The 25598-nt window shown below is 36.5% G+C and overlaps 1 protein-coding gene across 2 annotated transcripts in view; it reads right to left on the bottom strand.

The window, feature by feature from the left end:
- Window positions 1-25598, bottom strand: part of ANKS1B (ankyrin repeat and sterile alpha motif domain containing 1B) — a 441596-nt gene that overhangs the window by 205112 nt on the left and 210886 nt on the right. For both annotated transcript variants that reach the window (XM_074144245.1, XM_074144246.1), the window contains exons 13-14: window positions 18424-19007; window positions 16549-16621 (exon numbers count right to left, since the gene is read on the bottom strand). In XM_074144245.1, the coding sequence (XP_074000346.1) occupies window positions 16549-16621; window positions 18424-19007 (657 nt within the window). The remainder of the gene's footprint in view (window positions 1-16548; window positions 16622-18423; window positions 19008-25598) is intronic.

Here is a 25598-nt window from a genome sequence, read left to right as displayed (position 1 = left end):
CTATCTTCAGCCCTGACTCCTGCATGGACTATGAACCCTTGTTACAGCCTTGTCTCCATTTCTGTCTCTGACCCAATCTCCTTTTACTCCTGGCTGGGCTCCCTTAATGGACCCTGAACCTAAGTCATCTCTCAGGGGCCTGTTACCAGTACCTGGCTCTGCTCACTGGCCCCCATGGGACTGCACCCCATGTGTGAGGGCACAGGTCACTGCCATTAGGGAATATCTGGTCCTCTCTGTTCCCTGACAAAAAGTCAGGTTCTCAATAGGAACTTGCTTTATTACGTAAAAACTCTAAATCTAACCACCTTCTGTATATATTTCTCCCCTGCTAACACAGGCTCTGCAACACCAGAAGAAAACTGCAGCATCTTTCAATGAATAATAAAGATGTTACTTGAGTGGGTGGCATGCTGGCACAGCTCTGGCAACTCACTGGACTGTTTGCATATGGATGAGGTTATATAAACCCTGTTCATCCTCTCTGTGAGCTCCCTCGTGCCGACTGCTTGACTCTCACTTTCCCACCTATGGAGCAGGAACTCTGAACTGGCCTCCCTTACCCACAGACAGAGACTACAATCCTGTTTCAGGAATCTGTGTTGATGCCTCTAGACAGTGCAAGCACGTCCCATGGCATTGTACTTAGTCTTACATGGCTTTTTGTCTTAAAATTGGAAAGATAGAAATGCAACCTTCCAGACAAGTTTAAGAAACTGTACTTCAGGCATTATTCCTTCCATCATTCTTTTGTCAAGGCTAATGGATCTCAGCAAGAGCTCAAGTGGTCCTACAGGTACAGGTTATCTGAAAATGTACTCGTCAGACTGGTTTCGCTAATGTTTTGTAACATCTTACTGATCATTTCCTCTGCTACAAACAAGTTCAAAAACTAGAGGTGGTTTAATAATCAAAATCAACACCTACGGTTATTCTCTTAAATGCTGGTCTAGAGCTGTTTAGCTACATTCCCTGCTATTCGCTGTTTGAAAACTTCCATGAACACAGATTTTTGCTTGCATAAATTTGAGAAGAATGGCTGGTCTCTATATGAGTGCCATATTCATATGCAAATAGGGGGATTTGTGTACTGACAAGATAATTTATTCTTTGGAATTATGCTCTATAAAATATCTCAAATAGTCTACCAGAAAACAAAAGTAGCACTAGCTAACTGAGCTGGTCCATCATATCCCATAAATAGAAAACCAGTCAAATCGCACAATTCATAAAAAATATTTATCTAAACTCATATGTGGAGTCATGAATAGTAAATATACTTTAGAAATAGATACCAGAACAATTCGTCACCTTACACTAAATGCTATTATTAGCATTTAATGCAAATTCATGTTAGCAATCAATATTTTAACCGCAAACATCTTAGATTTGTAATAATGCAATAACCTAAAATAAAGAGCTAAAGGCAGCATTGAATAAAAGTAGAAAAATAATTTTGGGAAGTTCCTGGTATCATGGATTATGAAGTAGGGGTGGTAAGTAGTAAATAGCAAATAATTTTTGAAGGATTTGAAGGCATTCAAATACAACATCTTCCTGAATAGAGGGCAATGAAAATAAAATACTGATTCTAGTGTTACAATCATGAACTCAGGTTAACAGTCTAGCTTAGAAAGCAAGTGAATACACTTTAGTTAGTTCAATATTCTAAATTATTTAATTTTCTGTAGGTGGAACTAAAACTAGAAACAATTCTGTGCACTGCAAATTCTATAATAAGCCAAAGATTTTTAACTAGCACGTGAAGTTCTTGTGATTACTAGAAATGTGAGCTTCCAAGGATTCATATCTATTTAAATCTAAAGACTACTAGATTAAGAAGGAAACATGAGTGAATCAACTGAACTTTCAAGAAACCATTATTAATTCAGTTTTAGTAGACATAGATCACTATATAATTTATAAAAGACAAATTTCATTACATTCTCACTTGCCACAACATCTCTAACCCTAACACAATTGTGAGAGTAATACCTGTATCTCATACAAAAGACCATCAAAGATGTTGAACAAAGTTTTAGATACCTGCCCTCAGTAATCACTTTATAGTTTTCATACAGTCTATATTAGAAGTAAGGAATATTCTGTTCTCTTTAAAGTATTTCCTGGCCACAGGTTGTGAAAGCCTCATTTTTCATCAGATACTTTGAACTCCACTGAGGTGTTAATTCTTATTCTGCATATATTTTTTAACTTAGTGTTGAACTTGATTCTGCTTTAAGGAATAAATGCTGTTCAATTTAGTGACACCAATTGAATTAAATATTGATATACATGGATGTAAATGATTACATAGTTGCAAGGTTCAGATTAAACTGCAAGGAAAAAACTGAACCAAAGCAAGTGACTTCTAAAACTCTCAAGTAATCTGATCATTACTTTCATGTCATTTATTATGGCTTGAAAAAAATATTTCTTAACCTCTGGATTACAGTAGAATGATTACGAGAGCATTATAGACTGAGGGCACCATTAGCCTGTCACTTTTTAGGCACACAGACAAACTCTCTGGCATTAACTTTGTGAAATCCAGCCAAACTGTCCTTGTGGAGGTGACATAGATTATTAGTGCTCCCCTGGACTGTCATGGTTCAGTGGAGAAACAGGCAAGATCTCAGTCCTACTGGAAATAACTTTGGAAAATGTTGTAATCCATTTCTTCAAGTTCTGCGGTCTGCAATCTAGCTTTGTTGATCCTTTTATCTCCTATCTAGATGGGCATAGCTCAGCAATATTCAACCCTATGGTGCAAAAAGATACAGTATGTACAGCTCAGTGACTTCAGGGATAGGTCTGACAGAGGAGAGAATTGACCAGGAAGAGGAGATTGGAGCATTAACATTATCATCCTCAGAAATGTTTTCAAATCCTCTTAAGAGTTAGAGACCAATTTACTACCAATAGAATCCAGGAAGTAATGTGAGTAATATTATTTTTAAGCAGTTTCACAACCAATTAATTTGACATCTGACTGGTTTTGTTTGTATCAGTGCAATTTTGTAAGGCCAGGCCATAGACAGGTATATCCAAACTTTTAAAGTGAGAAAAATTTTTATTCACTTAAGAGTGATTTCCTCAGTAATACAGTAATGTATACAGTTCTTAGCATTGTCCCTAAACGTGCTTAAATATCATACTACTTCACTCTCCATTTTACTATTATTTGACAATATTTCTGAACTTCACATACTTGGAAGTCAATGAAAATGATTTTCTGAGATTTGCACTCTGTGTGTTTATGAATATGATATAGGTCTACCTCATGCCATATGTACTTATTAACATGCATGTCTTCTTTATAAATCAATATCTCTCACTCCTTCTAATGGGAAATTATTTAATGTGAGAGTATTTAAAAAATACTAAAACAAGGCTCTAAAAAACAGTCATTAAGTATACTATTTGAATTTTCATAGATTTAACTAGCATATTCAATTGCACTGAAATCATGTCTGTGGTCATATAGATTTCTATTCTAACTGTATTTAACAGTAGGATGTAAGGATCAGATATCAGGTTAATAACTAAATGAAAGAAGAGATTGTGAGATTCAGTATGCATTACCCCTATTTCTGAGATTTTTTTCTGAGATTTCTTTCTACAAAATAAGCAAAAAGTATCTTTAGGTCTGACAAACATTTTACTATATGCTCTCTAGGGAAGAATACATCTTTTGTATTAATTCTCTGATTAAAAAATACAGTTTGGTTACTCAGAAATAACAGTACAACTGACCAGACTGACAAGGATTAAACTTTTTCCAAAGAAGAAAATTTCAGTACCAGAATGGGGTCTGAATCTCCTATGCTATTTCACTAGAACGTTACATCTTATGTGACATTACCTCTAAAAAGTCTCAGTGTATTAAATCAGTCAAAATTATATGTTAATCCTCCAATTAAAACAGAGTTTGTAGAAGATTCCTTTGCTCAAGCAATCCTATTGCAGAGTATCTAAATTTAGCATGACAAGATCTGATGGTCACAAGTAGCCTACATAAAAAATTGACAAGAATTAGGTTATACATTTGCTCACTGATGAATGTCAATATTTATAATATTATAGTTCCATTTTCTTAAGTTTCTCTGTTTGCTGTCAATCTTCTCTATTCCTTCTAGAAGACATATGCCAGAAATCATTTATTTAAATCTGTGAATATAATGATTGAATTGCTTTGCAAACAATTTTGGAAAAAGAAGCCTAACTTTGAACAGGAAAACCAGGGACAGAGATAAAACGTATATGTTTATAGGCACTTACAGGAGAGTGGAAATGTAAAAAGAAAATGCATCAGAGTTGGAGACTACATGGGTAAATATGGTCTGATGAATTACATTTTTATTGTATTTTCAGTTTAGCCTGTGTCTTCATTTGTAGTAGGCTGTTTCAAAAACAGCTCTGATTAATTGGTGTATGAAGAGTGTATAGCTGAATATTACATTTATGACACTACAGGGTAAAATTTCCCATATAATAGGAACACATGAATAACAGAAAATAAAAGAAATGCTTGCAGCTTTTTGCATCCAACTCACATTGCGTTTATTATAAAATATAGCTAAAAGCTCTACAATTATCCTGCAGTTTGCCCAGTCTTCTGTAAAGTTTGTTTTGGGACTCAATGGATCATTAAAACTAACATATCCTTATGTCTTATTTAGGTTTTTACAATGTAGAAGTCAACAAAACATTAATCCAATTATTTGTGATTTTTTCTGTAGAATTAATATGATCTTTGGGTAAGTTCAGTAGCATGCAATGCATTATGACTATCATGTTCTCAGCAAATAAATGCCCCAAATATTTCTTCTACGTAGTTTACAGCTATATGGCTTCTGTTGTCCACTATTTTATAATCTAGTCGCTTACATACACTTACATTACCATTCAAATAACTCAAGATGTTGAGATTTGTAAAAGAAATATGAAGATTGGTATGAATATTGCATGAATAGAAAACGCATGTGCGAAAATACCAGAAGAAACAGGCTACAAAGGGTTAAAGATATGGTCTGTATTGATAACCAAGGACACAGCTGACAGTGCTACAACTCTAAGGAATGTGTTTCTGTCAAGACAAGGAGGAGTGTGCTCTGATAAAACAACAGCACAGATGATTTATTGGCAGCAGACCCTACACTATTCAGGAGGACAGCAGCAACATTACCTCATGTGATACTCATCTACCTGTTATTCCAAAAGGAAGACAGACTTTAGCCCTAAAAGATCCGAGATAAGGAAACAAAGCACCACTGAAGTAAACAAAAATTTGGATCAAAAGGACCATACCATAGCAACTGCTGATTCCTAAAGATCTATCCCAAACCAAGTTTGCTATTGCTAAGCAAAAGGACCCAAACAGATGCAAATGAAAATGCAATAGTCAGCCTTCCATGTCACACACAAATCACCACGGACAAGCAACTTGTGTCCACAAATGCCTGGATACCTTGGTGCTTTTGGGTATTGAGTGTGAGAGTGAGTGACATGCATAAGAGAACATCAGTGACTGAAAACAGTTTTGCGAAACAAGAATCACCTTCGCCTTCTGTAACATCTCATGTCGACTTCTGTTGCACGAATCCCCCCCCCAGCAATTCTGCTATTGCAGCCTAAAAGTCCATGTTCACTTTGCAGTTGTTAATAATATACAAGGAAGTGCAGAATCAAACCCAAATATAAGGCTGTGTTCCCTACTCTGCAGTCCTATAATTGATGGTAGAGTTCATAGACTTGCAGTTTAAAAATTTCAAACTGCACATGCATTTCCAATTGAGGAGGCATCAAACAACACTGGGAGCAGAGACCAGCTGCTGGAGCTGTCTCCTCTCATCAGGTCCCTCTTCTATCAGCTATAGAGTCAGGTTCCCTCTGCCTTTTCTTTTTTTTCCTCTTTATGATGCTACAGATACTTTGGTCTTTCTGCACAGCATATCAGCTTCAATGGGAAGGTGGGAGTTGTGAGGGAAGTGATGTTGTCTTTATTTTACAGTCTGGCTGTTGTGGTTGGCTATCGCAAAATTAGAGTTGTGGGTTCAAATTGTAAACTTAAGAGGTCTCCCACCTTGTGAGAGAATACACAGCTCATTTTATTAAAGCCTATGAATTAAATCCACTTTATCAAAGTGCTCAGTTTAATCACGTGGAGATTTAAAAAGGGGAAGTAACTGCTGCAAAACAGACACTAAATTACAATTAAAAGATATACTTTCAAGTATATAACTTGCCGCTGAAAACTGCCTTATGCCAACATGCCTACACATATCTAATTAAAATTCTGCCTTAATTAAGTACTTATATTTTATCTGTTTTCTGCCCTTGGAGAGGCAGGATATTAGCAGCTTTGGAGGAAGACCACTTTGCCAAAACTGCAACCATATGGCAGCAAACAGAAAAGGGCCAGCCTAACAAGGCTTCATTTGTTAAAAGAAAGTTTGACTTCTGAGTGAAATTTTAGCTTTTATAGACAGAATCATACCAGGGAAGATGAAGGCTTCATGTCTGAGTTGTGGCAGTGGAACAGACGGAAGAAAGAGAGGAAACCGAGCATGTCACCTCTGGCAGTCAAGGGTCTGCACAATTTCCTTTACATGTTACAGTTGAACAGGGCATAACATGAACCCTTACTCCTCTCATTCAGCTTTTCTGGATGTGGCACCACCTGACTCCATCTTTTCTTAGTCTGCTGAAGTTGTATCTGTTTTACTTTCCCATTCTTTATGTTCAAACTCACGTCCTTCACAAATCTGAACAGTAAAATTTCTTGCAATTTTCCTCACACTGTGAAGGAGTCATTGATAACAATAACCTTGGTCATATCAGTGGAGAAGACAAAATAAACAAATAAAATAACTTTTGCATGATGATTGACTACAACTTTCATCCTAATATGAAAGCACTACAAAATGTGTCCTAATACAGTGCTCCATGACTTACTGTTGATCCCTGGCATTAAATATCTACCACATGACACAGAAACACGCATATGTAGTGGGCACATCCAGAAGCAATAATGTCTTGTTTGTGGAAAAACTTGATGTAAATGGAGTTGTAGGGCTTATTCTGAATACAGCAATACCCACTGCAACTCTGCTACTTTCAAATGAGATATGCCTCATGTGGAGGCTAGTCAGGCATAGCTGTCATCATTCCAGAGTCCTGGTTTCAAAGTAGCTATAGAAGAGCCAATTCATGGGTCTCTCTGAAGTTGTAGACATGATAATACATACTGCTAACATAAATATTTCAGAAGATTGCTAGCTCCCTTGAAAGGGATTTTTTATTTAATACGGTATAATTCTGTCGCATACACCTCTACCAGCAATAAGTAGTTTTAATCTTTGAAAGGCACTCACTTAGGTACCCTCAGTGAGCAAAGTTTGGAGCCTTGATATTGATATTTAGACATAGATGCTGATTATCACCAAGCATAGGAAAAGGCACTGTTCCCACAAAAGGGCAATAAATAAAATTTGTAAAACCCAAACTTGCTAAATGTAATAAGAAATTTCCTTATTTCAGCTGTAAGAAAAAGGCTTGCCAGTATATTACATACCATGCCAAAAATGGAGATAAAGAAAGTGAAGGATAATTCAGGAAGCTGTACCCTGTATTCCTCTAGGTGGAACAGTGAAGGCACACTGTAGAGAATAGGTACATGCTCAGCTGACCAAAGAAATCCTGGCTGTACACCTATATACACACAGCAACTGAATAGCGCTTTTATGGACAGCATCAAAAAAGAATTAATGATTAGCAGAATTATAAAATTGTAAACCACCCTTCATGTGCTAGAACATATTTGACACAAGTGGTTCTCTCAAAAGGCCAGCATAGTCCTAAACTGATTGTAGATCAGTAGGTTAATATTAAAACAAAGGTTTTAGATTTTAGAAGAGCAACCTTCAGCTCACTCAGAGCTCAGCTGGGAAGGATTCCATGGGAAGGATAAAGGAGGATAAAGGAGGCAGCAAGTGCTGGGAGCTTTTCAAGAATGCTGTCCTGGAAGCACAAAAACAGGTAAGGGAAGTAGGTGGAGCAAGAGACTCCCTTGGCTTAACTATGAGAAGTGTACCAGAGATGGAAAAGCAGACGCATACCCATTGAGAATTCCAAGGGCATTGCCAGGGTGTGCAGAGATGCGGTTAGAAAAGCAAAAGATCAGCTTGAATTGAAATTGGCCGGAGATGTCAAAAAATACAAGAAAAGGTTCTTTAGGTAATTAATGACAGAACGAGAGGGAATGGCTTCAAGCTCCAGCAGGGTAGGTTTAGACTCAACATTAGGAAAGAATTTTTCGCAGAAAGAGTGGTCGGGCATTGGAATAGGCTGCCCAGGGAGGTGGTTGAGTCACCATCCCTGGATGTGTTTAAGAGCCGTTTAGATGTGGTGTTGGGGGATATGGTGTAGGGGAGAACTTTGTAGAGTAGGGTAGATGGTTGGACTCGATGATCCCAAGGGTCTCTTCCAACCTGGATGATTCTATGATTCTATGATAGGTACATAACAAGCAGAAACAGAAGGAAAATACTAGTCCACTGTTAAAATGGAGAGATGAATTAGTCACCAACAACACTGAAAAGGCAGAGGTTCTCAACACTTTCTTCACTTCTGTCTATACCAGCACAGTTGGGCCTCAGGCCTTGGGAATAAAAATCCAGGTTGAAGCAAACACAGATCCACTGTCAGTGAAAGAAGAGTTGGTATGTGAACCCTTACAGGACCTTGACCCCTACAAATCAATAGAACCTGACAATATTCACCTGAGCGTGTTAAGAGAGCTGGCTGACATTGTTGCGAGGCCACTCTCCATAATCTTTGAGAAGTCATGGAGATCGGGGGATGTCCCAAAATATTGGAAGAAGACTAATGTCACCCCCATCTACAAGAAGGGCTTAAAGGAGGATCCAGGAAATTATAGGCCTGTCTGTCTTACTTTAGTCCCTGGGGAAGTTATGGAATGAATCTTCTCAGGGGTCATCACAAGTCCAATGAATCATGTGATTGGGAAAAGCCAGCACGGATTCACTAAGGGCAAACCATGCTTGACAAATCGCCTTCTACAACAAAGGAAGCTACTAGGTTGATGGAGCGAGTGGTGGGCATTGTCTACCTGGATTTCTCCAAAGTTTTCAGTAAGACTCCTCACAGCCTCCTCCTAGAGAAACCGATGTGTTACAGTCTAGACAAGTCATCTGTGTGATGGGTGGGGAACTGGCTGACAGGCTGCACCCAGAGGGTGGTGGTAAATAGCTCCTTTTCAAACTGGCAACCTGTCACAAGTGGCGTCCCCCAGGGATAGATATTGGGGCCACTGCTGTTTAATATCTTTGTAAGTGATCTGGATGATGGGATCAAATGTACCCTGATGAAGTTTGCTGATGACACCAAACTGACTGGCGAACTGGACACTTCAGAAGGGAGAGCCACCGTGCAGGAAGACCTGGATAGGCTGGAAGAGTGGGCTAAGAACCTTATGAAGTTCAACAAGGACAAGTGTAAGGTCTTGCACCTGGGGAAACATAATCTAGGAGTGCAGCACAGGCTGGTATCTACCCGGCTGGGGAGCAGCTCTGTGGAAAGGGACCTGTCCTGGTGGACAACAAGCTCAACATGAGCGAACAGTGTGCTGCTGTGGCAAAGAAAGCCAACAGGATGCTGGGTTGCATCAACAAGGGCATCACCAGCAGAGATAAAGAAGTCATTATGCCATTCTACTCGGCGCTTGTCAGGCCGCACCTGCAATAGAGTGTTCAGTATTTGTCCATGTCATACAAAAAAGACGTGGACAGACTGGAGAGGGTCCAAAGAAAGGCCACAAAGATGATCAAAGGACTAGGAAGGCTGCCGTATGAGGAAAGGGTAAGAGAACTGGGTTTGTTCAGCCTTGAGAAAAGAAGGCTTAGGGGAGACCTTATCACCATGTTCCTATATTAAAAGGGTGGCTACAAAGAAGACGGAGACTCTCTTTTTACAAGGAGTCAAATGGAAAAGATAAGAGGTAATGGGTACAAGTACTCCAGGGAAGATTCCAATTGGACACAAAAAGAACATATTTCACAATGAGAATAATCAGCCATTGGAATAGTCTCCCCAGTGAATTGATGGCTTCCCCAACATTGGACGCTTTTAAGATTCAGCTGGACAGGGTGCTGGGCCATCTTGTCTAGACTGTGCTTTTGCCAAGAAAGTTTGGACCAGATGATCCTTGACATCCCTTCCAACCTGGTATTCTATGATTCTATGATAGATTATTTTGATATGGAATGACCTTCAACAATTATTTTCCTTGTCATTATTTTAATTGCTCTGACTTGAAACAATTCTTGCTTTAATCTTGATGATGATATGATACCCATTACCCATGTTAAAAAAAAATTCTCTCTGAAGTAGATTATTTCTTGATTATTCCCTTTCAAGTGACTTGCAAGTGTAAGTAAACTCTGAATCACACATCTCTGAACAGCTACTCGGCTCCAACTAACACAGAAATTCTGCTATGCGTGCCTTGAAAGACTTTTTTATTGTAGAAAAAATTGTTTATAATTAGGCAAAGAAAATATGAAATTGAAGTGTTTCTTCTTTTTACCAGAGAAGTGCAGATGGCTGATATTTAAACATATTAGCTTTTCTAAGTCCTTTGCAAAATGTATGTTACTAATCAGGGTAAGTATCTACTATGCCAAAAAAAAGACAGCTGTTCCATTTATTAAACTCTACCTTGTAGACAGGTTCCATCTAAATCATGTTATTACAGTAATCACAGAATCATTACAAAATAGACTTAAAGTGACTTAAAACAGTGACCTAATCCATTCCAACTGTTTCAAGCCAAGGTCATTTATACCCCAACCATTATTTTTTTAATTTTGCCAAATATCCAAAAGTCTATAAGACGCTGCTGAATGTAACAGAGTTTATAATCTCCCTAATAGTCTGTTGGAATGCTTCACTCTATTGCCTTAATAATTTTGTCCTGGGGAGAAGAGGGTGAGTTTTAGCTAGTTTTAGACAGGTACATCTGAAGAGCTACTCTAGTCCTCTTTATTGATACTTTTAGCGCCATTTGCCATGCTTCAGACATTCAGGTATGACGAATGATACTAAAGAAACACCTGCTTATCTAACTTGGTATTAGTGGCTCAGAGGTACTCAATGCAGTCTATGCTGTGGAAGTCTGAAATTAGACATTAGGAATAAGATTCAGCTGTCTGACCTACCATTATTTTCATCAAGCCCATGTTTCCTTAATTTGCTTACAAGAAAAACACACGAGACAATGTTAAAACCTTAACTGAATTCCATCAACTGCTCTTTCCTTACCTACAAAATCTAGTATCTGCTCCTAGCAGGAATTAGATTGCTTTAATAGGTTTGCTTTTGGAAAATCTATGTTGTCTCTTACTGATTTCTTTGCTATTTTCTAGCTACTTTAAGTAGTTTATCTGCTCAGCAACTTTCAGCAAATTTAAAAGAATTCCCCACATTCTCCTTCCTTTCCCCTTTTAAAGATAAGCTCTACATCATTCCCTTTTAGTCTATTGGTGCCTTAGCTATCCTCCAAAAATTCTCACAGAAACCCACTAACAGGTCTAAGTTTATTTCAGACAGTTATGTAACACAAAATGAAGTTCATTAAATCAATTTTAAGATACCTAGCCTATATAACCTGTTCTTTCCTTATCTACAATTGAGGTTCTAGCCCTAGGATTAGCTGTGCATGTCATATGCTCACCGATGACCTTTTCAGTAAACATGTGTGATAAAAAGTCATTGCACGTTTTTGCCTTCTCTGCACCTACTATGAGCAGCTTTTCCTTTCCTGTAGTTCCTCTTTTAGGTGACAAAGATTTCTTCATTCTTCTTCTCCCTATTAACATACTAATAATTCTGTTATATTAAATCTTCATTTCTTTTGCTAGTTGCATCTCACTGAGTGCTTTGGCACTGCTTACTTGCCTGGACATGCGTGCGTTATTCTACCGTGCTTAGTAAATAGACAAATTTTCCTCATTATGTCTAAGGTGAAAGAAAATATGACAATTTACCCAAGCTGGTCTTTTACACTTTCTTTTCTTCATATTGCTGAAGCATGTATTATGGTTTTTAGTAGCGTTCTGTTGAAGAACCCACAGATTTTTTAACTTGCACACTAGATATTTTTAAATAAATTCTCTGAATTTATTGACGTTTACCTTTCTTGAGACCTTTTTTCCTGGCCAGTCCGCCAATGTAATTTATTTTCCAAGTGCTGTGGTAGCTAAAATCTTCCATTACTATCAAGTCCAATGGCTTTGGATATGTACCAATAACAAACATGTTCTTGTTTGCTTTCATGGATACCAACCGACATTTAACAGCTCTAACTAATCCTATTTTTGAGATTTCAAAGCAACCATCATAATTTTGAAATGCAAGCCAACATTTCCTCTCTTCTCTTTCCCCTTCTTACTGAAGAAGTTATATCCTCTACAAGACTGGACTACTAGTGTAACACTTACGATAAATTCTCTACAGTGCCAACTTTATCATAATATTCAATTAAGTCTATTCCTCATTAATTCTTCTCTGTTCCTCTTTCTTCTACCATTAGTATACAAACAGCTAAGATACCTGGCAAACTGACCCATCACTCTTTGTTTAGTCACTTCTTTAATCTTGTCTTTCTCAGGGGTTAGACCTATGTCTGATTTGCATTATTTAAGATGAAAATTTTTGTCCTTGCCACATGATTTTTAATTGAAATTTTTCTTATCTCAGAATAGAAGCAATGTAGTTACATTTAGGGTGTATCTGAGGCTTAACTTGGACGTGAAAGGGGAGACAATAATATCTCCTGAATCTTCAACCTCTTTATCCGTTGCAACAGAACCTTATAAGAACTTTTGATTTGCTTAGGATCGATCTTGGCAGTATCATTAGTATTCTTTATCATGTGCTAGTGATTGGTAGAACCCTTTGCAACTTGGGAGATTTGGACTTTTGTGAAGAAACACACCAGCCATAATGAAAGTGCCAGGTGGTGCAGATGTCTCCACATCACCTTGAGTAGAAGGTTACTAGCCAGCACCATCTTTTATTTCCTCTTGGTAATAGAGGCTTTTTATTCCTTGGGGTAGTGGGTTTTTTTGTCTTTTATTGTTGAGATTAGTTCTTACTTGCTCCCTGGTCAGCACCCCTGCTTTGGATTTGGTAAGCTACTCAGATGTTGAACACTACATGCCCTCAGAGGACATCAGCAGCCATCTTCCTCTCTGTAGTTTCAATTTTACTCCTCCAGTACCCTGTACTGCTGTGAAACTGAAAGCTCTGCTTTAAATTTTTTTTTATTTCTGAATGCATGCTGTGGATGAAGTCCTCATGACCATACTCAGCAACTTTTGATTCTACCCTTTCACTGCTCTTCTAATCACTTCTTAAGAGATTCTCCTGGAGACCTAAAAGAAGTCGTTCCAGATTTCACCAGTAGGAAAATATAGGCTAAAGTTCCTGTAAATCCATTTAAGGATTTAATCACAAGATGTCATCATTGTCTAATTTTAAATATAGCTATTGAATTATCAGTGTATGACATATTTCCTCTCAAATGTTTTTCACTGAGAATGAGATACTATGTAGTACAGAGAGCTCTTCATGCCTGGTAGATTAAGAATAGTTGTACATTAATTGAATATATTTTTGTTTTTACTAAGAGTCCATAAAAACCCTGAAGTATAATATGGAGTACAGGACTAAGTGAATATTAAAATGAAGGATTCCATATCAAGCTACATTTGCTCTTCAGTATTACCAGAAATTGCACTGTTTGCTAAAATATTATTAGACAAGAAAAGTGAAGTTTCCTGAATATAGTGCTCAGTAACATAGATGCTTTCAGTTCAGCACTAAGAGAAATCTCTATGTACATTCTGAACATTTAATACATTATTTTTAATCTCTACTGGATAATCTTTTTACACATATATTCAAGTAAAATTAACAAAACTCATATATTTATATATAAACTGATGAAGTATTTCAAAATTCTATTACCTGATACCATACCACTTAATTTTTATTCTTAAGCAGAGGCCAGATCTTTATATTTGGCTGTATTATACTTAGCAGAGAGCCAGGAAGGAGAAGAGAGACGGCGAAAGAGAAGTTCTGAGATGGAATTTAGGTCCTCAGTACTACAATACTTGGGCAGATAAAACTGTAACTAAAACACATAGGGATCTAGGCAGTGCCAGCTTCTGTAAGTAATTAGACAGGGGCTATGTGAGGCACCTCTGAGGAACACTGAGGCACCCGAGACATCTCTTGACAATGAATTATAGGAGCTTAAATAGAAGTAGCACACTCAAAAACCCATTGATTTGCTGCAGAAAACTTTTAACAACCCCTTCACTGGGGCCAAAGACCTATGAAAAAATCTCTTAGGTTGTATTACCAGCAAGAAAAACCTGTATATTGCCTTGTTGTAGTTAATAAATGGTAAATAACACAACCTAAAACCTTAAGTAAATCACAAGTAAAATCTGTTGTTAAATATAAAAATGTCACTGTAATAAGGCTCAACTTGATTGGTTACTCCAGTCTACTAACTGTGAGAAATAGACTCCTAATTTTCTGCCAGATAACCCTATTATTTTAATAAAAAATAAGAACGTACTTGACGTATAACACGTTTGATATAATGCATTTGATATTACAATAGTTCCCTTTGCTTTGGTGCCTAAACTGTGACCAGACCTGGTAAAGGCATGAATTCCTGGAAAAGGAATGAAAGAAAAGTGAAAAACATACCTGTGAAGCTGCATATAGCCAGCTCCATAGCAGAAAAAAATGTCTTTATTTCAGTCTGCATGTACAGCAAAATTAATTAAATGTAAAGAAAAGTAGTTTTATTTTGATTGAGTACATTTCTTCCTTAACAGCAAAATCAGATCATTGTTCTAAACTAGCTAAAGAACATTGAAGAGTTGATAGAAAAGAAAAAAAGTTGGTTTGCAGGAAGCTGCACATTGAACAGAAAAGTTGGGACTCAGAGTCCCCTCTGGGAGAAGAAGAAGCAAAGAAAGAGTAGATCTCCTGCCAACCAAAAGAGCTGAAGAACCAAATGCCACATTTGAATGCCAAGAAAAATAATGCATGCAGTAAAAGCCACAAAATGACAAGATTTGTGAGATATTTTCTGATCTTAAAAGAAAAAAGAAGAAAAAGAAAAGCAGTGGTCAGTCATAGGAAGGGGCAGAGTAGTATTTACACATCACTAAGTTATGTGGATTTGCATATGCATACTGTTGCTCTAATCTCCGTTTCATAGCTCTTACTTGCTGTGCAACTGCTTAATGGTACCCTGATTTAGCATTTGATGCCTATGTACTACCATGATAAAAAATAAGCAGGAAATTCTGAATTACTTATAATATCTTCAGAAATTACCAAATATCTCCTAACATAGAGTTTCCCTATGAATAATTCTCCCTTTCAACACTGCAAGTTTCAGAAACAAAAGATAGCCTGCCAGGCCAACATGTCTAGAACTTGTCATGATATTGCCACCCCTTACTCTTTCAGAAAAGAATAATCTGAATCTGCTCTTTTTATCTGCAATTATATTTGGATTCAAACCAGTTATTTTCTCTTTTTCCTAGATTCCCTTCTCACTGTCCAGCTACTGTTAAAATAGCTCTATGCCAAGTCTATTTAATTGATAAGACACAGTTTTGTCTTATACAGATATAATACTCCATGAAATGGACGGTTGTTAAAATGGTTTAAAAAAAAAAAAAGTGAGCAATAAGGTATGTAGTCTCCTGCCTAATACATAAACCCAAATAATTGCATGCAATTGCTAGCAGGGATATACCAGTACAGGTGAGTTAACATAGCTTTGCCTCAAGACCAAATTATTCAGACATACAAGTCAGTTTTCTTTCCATGAGGTAGGAACAAGACATAGTAAAATATTTTCAAAATTCTTATCAGCACAGTTGCACCGGTTTATGCTGACACAACAGACAGACTAGTCATGACTTAGAGTTCTTAGAATTCACTGTGGTAGGGAAGGTTTGCAAATTTTTCTGTCATTGCTAACACCAGTCACTGGCTGTCAGCAACATTTTCAGCCCTGTGCCAAATATTTGCTCAAAGCAGCATTAGATAATATAATGCTATAAAAAGTGTCAGCAGCTATTGGATTATATATACTCAGGGTCCCATCATTCCAAACAAAAACTCAGCTGAAAAAGATTGGAAAATATCCCCCTAGTAGAAAGGCTTCAGGATGAAGACATTAATGGAATATTTTTTCTGGTAAGATTTCAAAACAACATTAATGACTCCAATATGCTATTTAAAGTAACAGCTCCAGGATACTGGGCCTAATGCATCTCTAGCAGTAAACAACATTGATTCTGTTCATGGTTATTCAAATACCTACAAATTATTTCAACACAGTGGGTTACTTAGCAATATCTTATCCACAGTTTTTCTGTGGACAGTTAAATCAAAATTAAACAATAGTTACTTGTTTTTACTTACTTGCAGTGTGATCATTCATCTCCCCCAGTCCAGTATTAATTCCTGCATCTATTGAACTCATGATTTTATCAATCTACAAGAGAGAGAGCAGTGAAACAATTGATTGGCCCTATCTTTCTTATTTTATTTTAGTTTTCATGCATAAATTTATGGCATTATTACTCTTATGAGGAAGAAACCAAACAAGATTTCAAAATGCAAAAATCAAAGGTAGACACCTAATTTCTCCACTTTTATTTTTATTTTGCAACACTTGTACACTAGCAAAAGCTAAAGCTTGAGACTAGTATTCCTTTTTCTACAGTACAGTTCCTTTCATACTGACAACTGGTCATCTAGGCATATCTCATTCTTTGGAACTACTTTGTCATATTTCAGTATATAAATAGAAAGGAGAAAAAAATACATATATTAAAATATATGACAATGGATTTTAATTTTATAGGTTTGTGCCATTTGATGATAACTGTGAACCACTTGAGATCTATTTGAGCAGTAATATTAATGCGTAAGAATATTGTTTTGTGTGTTATAAAGTACTAAAGCTATCGTTCAATTACGATTTCCAGAGAATTTCCTAGCTCCCTTCTTTCCATCTGCCCCAAGGCCACTGAATTTGTATGAAACGTAGCTGTGTCCCCACATACCACAGAATGATATTGTTTATGAAACAGCACTACATTGATCCCAAAACTCATTTGCACATTTCTAAATTACATTGAACTTGCTATCTCAAAACTATTATACCTATTTTCTTTTCTGTTAGAACAGGACAAACAAAAAATGAATCAAAAGGGTGAATCAAAAGGCTGATGTTGTCTAAAAAGGCAGACACACAGAACCAGTTCTACTGAGCTTAATAATAGGACTATTAGGAAAACTGTCTCCTTTCCAAAAACTATGTATTAGTCACCAGTGACAGAAGAAAAACTGGGAATTATGTCAGAATCTGCAGATTCAGACTTCATTCCTAATTTTTTTTATAAACTACATTTTTCATAGCATTTTCATCCCCATAGCAGTCATTTTAAAGAGAAATGCTTGCTTCTCTGTAATATCAGTAAAAATCTAAACATTTCCCACTTTTAATTTACCTCAGTAAGATGGGAACTTTTCTGTCTATGAAAAATTATTTACATTCTTGAAATTTAGCACAGGACAAAAAAACCCCAAAAAAACAACAACAACAACAACAACAAAAAACCAAAATAACCCAATGTGTCTAAAAATTATTTTAAATCTAACTCCAAAAATTAAAATAAAGTCTCTTTATGAGCAGACGTGCACTACAAATTCATTGTGGAAATTTCTTTTAATAGTCCTGAATTCATTGTAGCTATAAGTGTATTCCCACTTCACATAAGAGTCAGGTGTCTTGTGTACAGAGGCTATATACCAGTTAGAGCATATGTTACATAGGGAGGGTTTGTGGAATCCATAATCAACCTAAAAAACTTAGACTCTCCATTCCTGTCATTTTCTCTTGCCTTTTGCTGGCGGGCATTGCCATGTTAGGAAATAATTAGCAAATAAGTAAATAATGGGCATAAGCTACAATGAATTTTACCAATTTTATTAGTGTCAGTGGTGAGGGCTTTAGTAGAAAATAATTTCAATGTCACAACAAATTGTTGAATTACTTCTAGTTAACTTCATTCACTATGGAAACAATAGACTTAATTAAGTGTGCAGCGTTTTGAACAGAAGTGCATTGCATTTTGCGCCAGCTGTCAAACTACAATGCTCCGTGACACACTCTCCGAGGATTTGCAATGTGGACAATGCACTTTTTACTTCATCTCTGAAACTGCAAACAGTAACAGCATTTTCACAATACCATATAGTTGCTTGTACTTAAAAATAAACAAAACTTACTTCTTCCCATTCTGATGTGAATGAAGGTGTCCTCTCTGAATTCCCTTTGGAGCACTGTTGGTTTGGTGTGGGTTCACTCCAGTTGCTTCTTGCTTTTTTGTCATTTGGTGGATGGGTGATAAGATTAGAATCGGATTTTGAAACATTTTTGCACAAATGCATTTCAAGCAAAGTCTTTGGCAAAGATCGTATTCTTCCAAGTGTGCATGCTCGCTCCACAAATCCCCCAGTGGTAATAACCCATTGTTCACTTATCCTTGTTGATGTGCCAACCAACGTATGATTTTCTACTGGTTTAGTTTTAGTATGAAATATGGTTCTGTTTACAACTGGTGGTTTTTTTTTCTTCACAGGAGGATCAGTGTTGCTCTCTTTCCGTAGCTGTATCTGCTGCACTGTGCTCTTGCTCAAAATGCTTTTCTCTAGCGGACCACTGCACTGGTTGACTTTGCTGTACAGCTGGAGTGGATTATCAGGTGGCTCACATGCAGGTGATGATCCATGAAGTAAACCTGCAAACTGTTCAGCGGGGTGTCCTTCAGGAGGCTCACTTTCAGTGGATGTTTCTCCCTGGCAAAGACGCTCTGAAATGAGAAAGTACCTTGTGAGAAACCAGGATGATAAAATACTGCAAAGAACAAACCCCTTACTCTCTGCAAAATGACTTTTGTGTGCTGCTTGGTTCTTCCTTATGTACAGAAACAAAGGATACTTATGCCATGAATTAATTTAGTTGTCTCTTAAAAAACAATTCTCTCCTTAAACTTGACAATTTTATCCTGACTGGTTGAAAAACAGCCAAAACCACTCAGTGCTACACATAAATTCCAGGAAAAAACAAATTTATAAAATAGGTCATTTCTATTCCATCAACTTGATGGTGTCTCTTTTAATTTGTTATTGAGTTGAAATGTGCTCAAATTATACAGTTTATTAAGATGAATTAGATAGTTTGCAGGTAGCAAAACACATGAAGAACCGGTATTGTCAGGAGTATTGTTAGTGATTTTTATTTTTATAGTCATTACAATAATCGTGAATTTACACTATGATGCCTTTTTACTGATAGCCTCTAAAGAATAGATCTGAGTGTTTTATTTCTGGGAACTTGTGAGAATAGATTCAGAGTAATAGTAATAATTGAAAAAAAAAGAATAGGAAATCAAGTCCTTCTGAAACAAGTTTTATATGCAATTTAGCGCACACAAAAAAAGGAACTAAAGAAAAACACACTTTTGGCACAGTTCAGAGCGGATTATTAAAAATGTATAGGTCTTTTTATGTCTATTGTTGTAAGGACTAGGAGAAAAAAATAAGAGACTTTTTTCTACCTGTGCTGTCTCATTTAAAGTGTTGGTGTTGGTAACATCACTCTATCCATGTGGCATTAAGTTAGCATATTCTAGTCAAAATAACTGTGTCCCTACTAACAGTCGCATCTTTATAACTAATTCATTATTCATTAAAGATAAATACATTCATCTCATTCCTGCTAGAATTTTTATGTTCATGTGTAGAAGGTAACTGTAGGACTGTATGCACAGTGATAGCTACTAGAAGGAATTAAACACAGCATCATGTAATATTTTGCAAAGAAATTGAGCATTTTCCTCTTATTTGCTAAAATATCTGCTTGTAAAAAAACCCACAAATCTCAAAAGATCACTTCTAAAATAAGGCAGTATTTGATTACATAAATGTTAGAAGAAACATTTTGGTGTGTATTTAAAAACACCGTCAGCTCCTTTACTAGTCAGCAGTTTAAAAGTGTAAAGTTACATGTTTTTCTTATTTGTTAAAATATCACGATAAAATTCTCATCAAGAATAGAAATGCAACCTAAGAAAATCTACTTCTTTGGGAAACAACTGACTAGAATATACACTTAAGACATTTTGCAACTAAAAAGATGTGGGGTGTTATGGCAAAAGGTTGAATGTGGGGCATGGCAGAGTTTAAGGAATCAATAACACCAGAAAAGTTGGTTTGGGGTAAAAAAGCAGAGGAAAAGGAGGACATGGAACATTTACACTTTCTTTGATTTCTGAAAGTTGCTGAATTAATTGTATGTCTGTAATTTTGAAGGTGACTTAAAATGAAAAATAAGTGATGTAAATACTGATTGACTTCGGTGTTTTCCCCCTATACGAAAAACTAAGTAGCTGGGATTCTGCTCCAGATTAAGGCATCTCATTTTACATTTCTACATGAGTAAGAAGTATGTAATCTCCCATCACAGTCAGAGGTCAGGTTGATAAAGTCAGTGGATCCTAAAGAGTGATGCCATTTACTGTATGTTGTGGCTGCTCAGCTGAATCACTTCTTGTACTCTGTTAACGGTATTGACTAGACTACCAATGACTATAATGGGAGACAACACCCAGTTTGCGTTCAGATACCTACATTTAGATGTCTTAATCATGAACTGAGTCCTATTCTGCTGTTCCAGAGATGAATCTTACAGCTGTCTATGGAACTTATTTAAGAGATAAATGTTTTTGTCAGGACAAAGTAAGAAAGAAGAATAAATCATGAAAAAGAAATGCTTAGAGACACCTGGATTGCAAGGATTTCACTAATATCCACATTATCTTCACTAATACCTTTGCTACATCTATACTATTAAATAAAGTTGTCCAACAACTGTTAGGACCTAAAGGAATTACTAGGCTAATGTCCCTTAAACTAAACTCTCCTCCTTCTCAAGACAGAGCTGGCCCATCCAAACAATTACTGGGAATGGTCTCTAGCCTCAGCTAAAACTTGTGCTATGTCTGGATACTGTCTGGGTGACTAGTATTTGGTATTGGCAAAACCTTGCTGAAACTCACACAACAGTTTAACCGTACAGACTGCCAAGCACCAATGTCGTCTCAGGCCCTAATTTTGTTCAGTTTACTACAGTAGACAAAAGATGTTGTTTCTGAGAATTCCCATATGTCTGTGATCAGTAAATATACGTAATGACCACTAGAAAGTGTATTTGTGTGTGTGTGTCACTTTCTAGCAGTGGAGCAGTGACAGAACATCAAAACACTGGTTTTGGTTATATTGTTAGTTGAAGTAGCAGAAGTTTGCAAGGGATTCAAAGATTCAAGGTATATTGTATGAACCTTTTCAGCTTGATCTTTCAGTACAGTTATTGTATTGTGCATATATAACCTTCCTCTTTAAAATACCCAGGGCATCAAGACGTGCACATAAACAATTTGAGGAAGCCAGGGAAGATGAAAATGAGGGTTGCCTGTGTAACCTCTAGTCTTCTTACGTGTTAGCAGTGCTATATTTCACTTTTTATATGACCAACTACTATTTTTCAAAAAACCCCTTCCTGTTTTATTTAGTGTTCAGAATGAAGTTTGCTCAGTGAAGGAGAAGCTCTTCAACATTTTATCTTCCCCTTGTTGAAAGAGTGGTCCTATTACGTACTTGCTGCACAGCATTCAAATTCTTGTTTGAATATCAAATTTTTCAGAATCTCTGCAGGCTTTTTATGACTTATCTAAGGGGTTCACAAATATATATTCATTTATCTTTACAAGGTGAGGCTGTAATGTTATAACATCCTAATTAGATAAATGGAACATAAGACACAAGGAGATAACGCCGAAAATGTTCACAAATTTTGAGCATCTGATTTGAAATTCTTTAAGATTTGCTTTCCTTTTTTTTTTCTTCTGTCATATAACACAGAATATTTTCAAGGCACAGCACTATTGACTTCTATAAGCTAGGCCCCTAACGTCTCAAATTCAGCATTCAAAAAAAAAAAAAAAAGAACGCTCTTAATGACTACTTGGATAAAGTTTTGTCTGTCTTGATGAGCATAACAAAAGCTCTGGCAGAGATAGACTGTTCTCTGTGTGGTGTTCAGCTGCCTCAGCTGTCAGTTCTTTTCTTTGATACTTTTTGCTTTAACTAAGAGCTTTGTTAATTATATGACAAAGGAAGCAAAGATATCACAGCTATGCCTTCTTCACGCCATGATCCTGAGCAATGTAAACCACATCTATATTGGGCAATGCAAAAGACTGGGGTTGTCAGGATAAAGTAGTATATGGCCATGATAAAGGTTAAGAAGCAAGCAGCATTGCAACCTACAATGCCAAGCCCTAGAACAGGTTATCCAGAGAGGTGGCATCTCCACCCTTGGAAGTTTTCAAGACCTGTCTAGGAAAAGTCATGTCTGATCTGATAGTCCTGCTCCAAACAGGAGGATGGACTAGATGACCTCCAGACATCCCTTCCAACCAACACTTTAATAATCCAATTATAATTCTGAATATTTTGACTTTTAGATTGATAACTGTTAAGTCTAATGTTCTTTTAATACAGATATATATTATTATTTTAGTTTCCTAATGCAGTTAATGCTTAATACTTTTGTGTTCAGAGATTAATGAGAGTACAGAGATGGACTTTACCACTGCTCTAAACAGTATAGTAGCCTACCACTCACTGTATTGTTCTAAAGAAATCATAGAAGGAAAAAAATAATCCCTGCAATAGATATTAATAAACTAATTTGCCAGAGTATGCTTTTCTTTCTTATTCCATGGCAGTATTTTTTGGCGTAAGACCTGAAGCATGAGATATTAAATAACTTCTTCAAACTGCACCATATCTAAAACTGCAACTACCTGTCTTCATTGCTCATGTCAATGATCAAGATCTCAGTCTCAAGAATTTAAAGTATGAAAACTTCTAAACAGGATAATATAATGCTTCTTCTGTATCCTTGTTAAAATAAGCAACTTTACTTAAAAATATAAAATCCTTCCTTAGTTTTCAATAACTTTCAATAACTACCCCTATGTCAGATTGGTCTCTTTTTATTGTTGTATATTCCTGCCATAAATTTTAAGACAACTGATACTGAAATGGATATTTCTTCTGAGGCACATCTTATTCTAGTGATGCACAAAACGTGATTTTTTATGTATTACCTTCTGTCTGTTTTATAACATATCAAAATTGTTCTTTTGAATATTGCTGTGCATTGAAAAAAATTCTTTCATTAAGTTGTCTACACTGATGATCAATGTGTGTAGACAGTCAATGTGTGGTTAGAATGAATCTTAAATCTACTGATACATCATTAGAGGCTTTGTTTTTATTTGTTTCAATGAGCTGCCACTAAGAAATTATATGTATGCAATTATATTACATAGGTCTATACTCAGTGAACAGTAAGATAATGATACTAGTTTTGCTTTCTCATGGGTTTTGCATAAGTCTTCTGAGAATGGACTTGACAAAGAGCGTGGAGACACCAGCGAGAGACAATAGATGGAGAAGTTCAAGCTCTTGGATTGAATTACAACAGAGAGAAGCTTTGTGGTTATGATTTTTTTTTTTTTTTTTTAACTTTTGCAAGAACATTTAGTTTTGTAATCCTAAAAAAAAGCCAACAGAAAGTGACCTTGCTCCCTCACCAAATACTGCTTTTCTTGCCACCTTATTTTTTCACTTGTAAATAGTATCCCAAATATCAAAACATAAACAGATGTAATTTCTACAGATCTTTAGTGTTATTACAAGTGCATGTACAGCTTATCCATCTAAGTGGATTACTTCTGAAAATCACTGTGATATTGCCATATCTGCATTGCATGGAAAACATTTACACTCGGAACTACAAATAAATTCAGTTCTGCCATAATCTCAAAGTCACAGATACATATTGCTATTATCACCAGTTGAGATACAACCAAACTGGCATTAGGAAGCAGAAAGTAACTCAGTCAGCTATTTATTTACACACTGGTGCACCCCAGCACAGTTGCTTGTGGTACTTATATAGAACTCTGTGGAATACCATTTCTCACTTTCAGTATTTGAGAGTTACAATTCACAGATGCTTCATCAAACTCATATATCTATTTTCTGGATCTGACTCCAAGACTGCAGAACACATTAAGAAAATCAGGGGCATACTAAATACTGTGAATTTTACATTCATGTAAAGTTGGAAATCAGCTTATTCACATTTGTATCTCAAGAGATTCCATGTTCAAAACTAAAGTACATTCAGGAGAATAACAGTTGTTAATAATAGTAATGAAAAGAGCTGTAATAAATTATAATGACAGAATTACATCTTTAATAGGCATTGCTGTTGCCATGGCACAAGTTTCTAATGTAAAATAAAAATCCACTAGAAAGTTTTTCTATAGCTATGGTAACAACTGTATTGTGACACCTGCACTATTAATCTATTCAAGTTCTGTTTTCATTTGATCCAGAAATATGTTTTTAGCAGCACAATCTGCACATGTGTAATATATGCCCAAAAATGTATTTTCAACTCCCTTTTCCACGCACACAGTTGATTGATAAAACTAACAGCCACAGCTGAGTAATATCTGGAGAGCATCCTTTCACAGAAGGATGGTAAGCAAAGAAATCATCTTATTTGCATGTCAAAGATTGCTTTGCACACACTAGAATACCTCCAGTAGTGATAATATTGGTTGTATTGTCAAAGTGATATCATAAGATGGCATAATCAGCAAGAAAAGGTCCTTTAACCATTCATTCTCTGAATCAAGTGTAAGACAAAATTAGAAGTATTTCAGAACTGAAGGAGCAATATTCAGGAAGGCATCATTTCACACAGCAAACAATATAGTGCTTTAACCAAGCTCCAGCTCTTTGATGGCAGTATGTTGGCTGCAGATATCTTTGATGAGGCAGTGCAATGTTTTCTCACTCTAGTAAATGTTACAGCAAGGTATCATGGACCTGTGTGGGAGATATAACAACACAATTACTAAGCAACTAATGGAGAATGCGGGCTTCTACTGTCACCAGCAACAACACAGAAAGGAGCAACAGTGTCCAGCCAGATTGCTGTTTCTCCTTCTGCTTCCTCCTAAATCTAAAGAAACCACCAGAAGGTGGTTTGCAAGGTTGGTGTTGGCGGTCTCCAGGCTCTGTGCCCAGGTTCCGACATTACCAGCTTCTCAAAGCCATGCAGTCTCTTAGAAATCACCATAAAATTCTCTGTGGATTATATGTTTATTCTTACTAGCTTCATAACTGCCAATTCAATCCCTTAACCCCGCAGTCTGTTCTTGACTGTGTTCCGAAGGATTTTACTGCCGCCTTATCAGCTACCTTTGTGGTAGTTTCACCGTCCACATTTTGCTTATCTGTTTCACAATGACCCATCA

The sequence above is a fragment of the Numenius arquata genome, chromosome 2 (assembly GCF_964106895.1).
Source record: "Numenius arquata chromosome 2, bNumArq3.hap1.1, whole genome shotgun sequence".
NCBI lineage: Eukaryota > Metazoa > Chordata > Aves > Charadriiformes > Scolopacidae > Numenius > Numenius arquata.
This window is presented reverse-complemented; position numbering and strand designations above follow the sequence as displayed.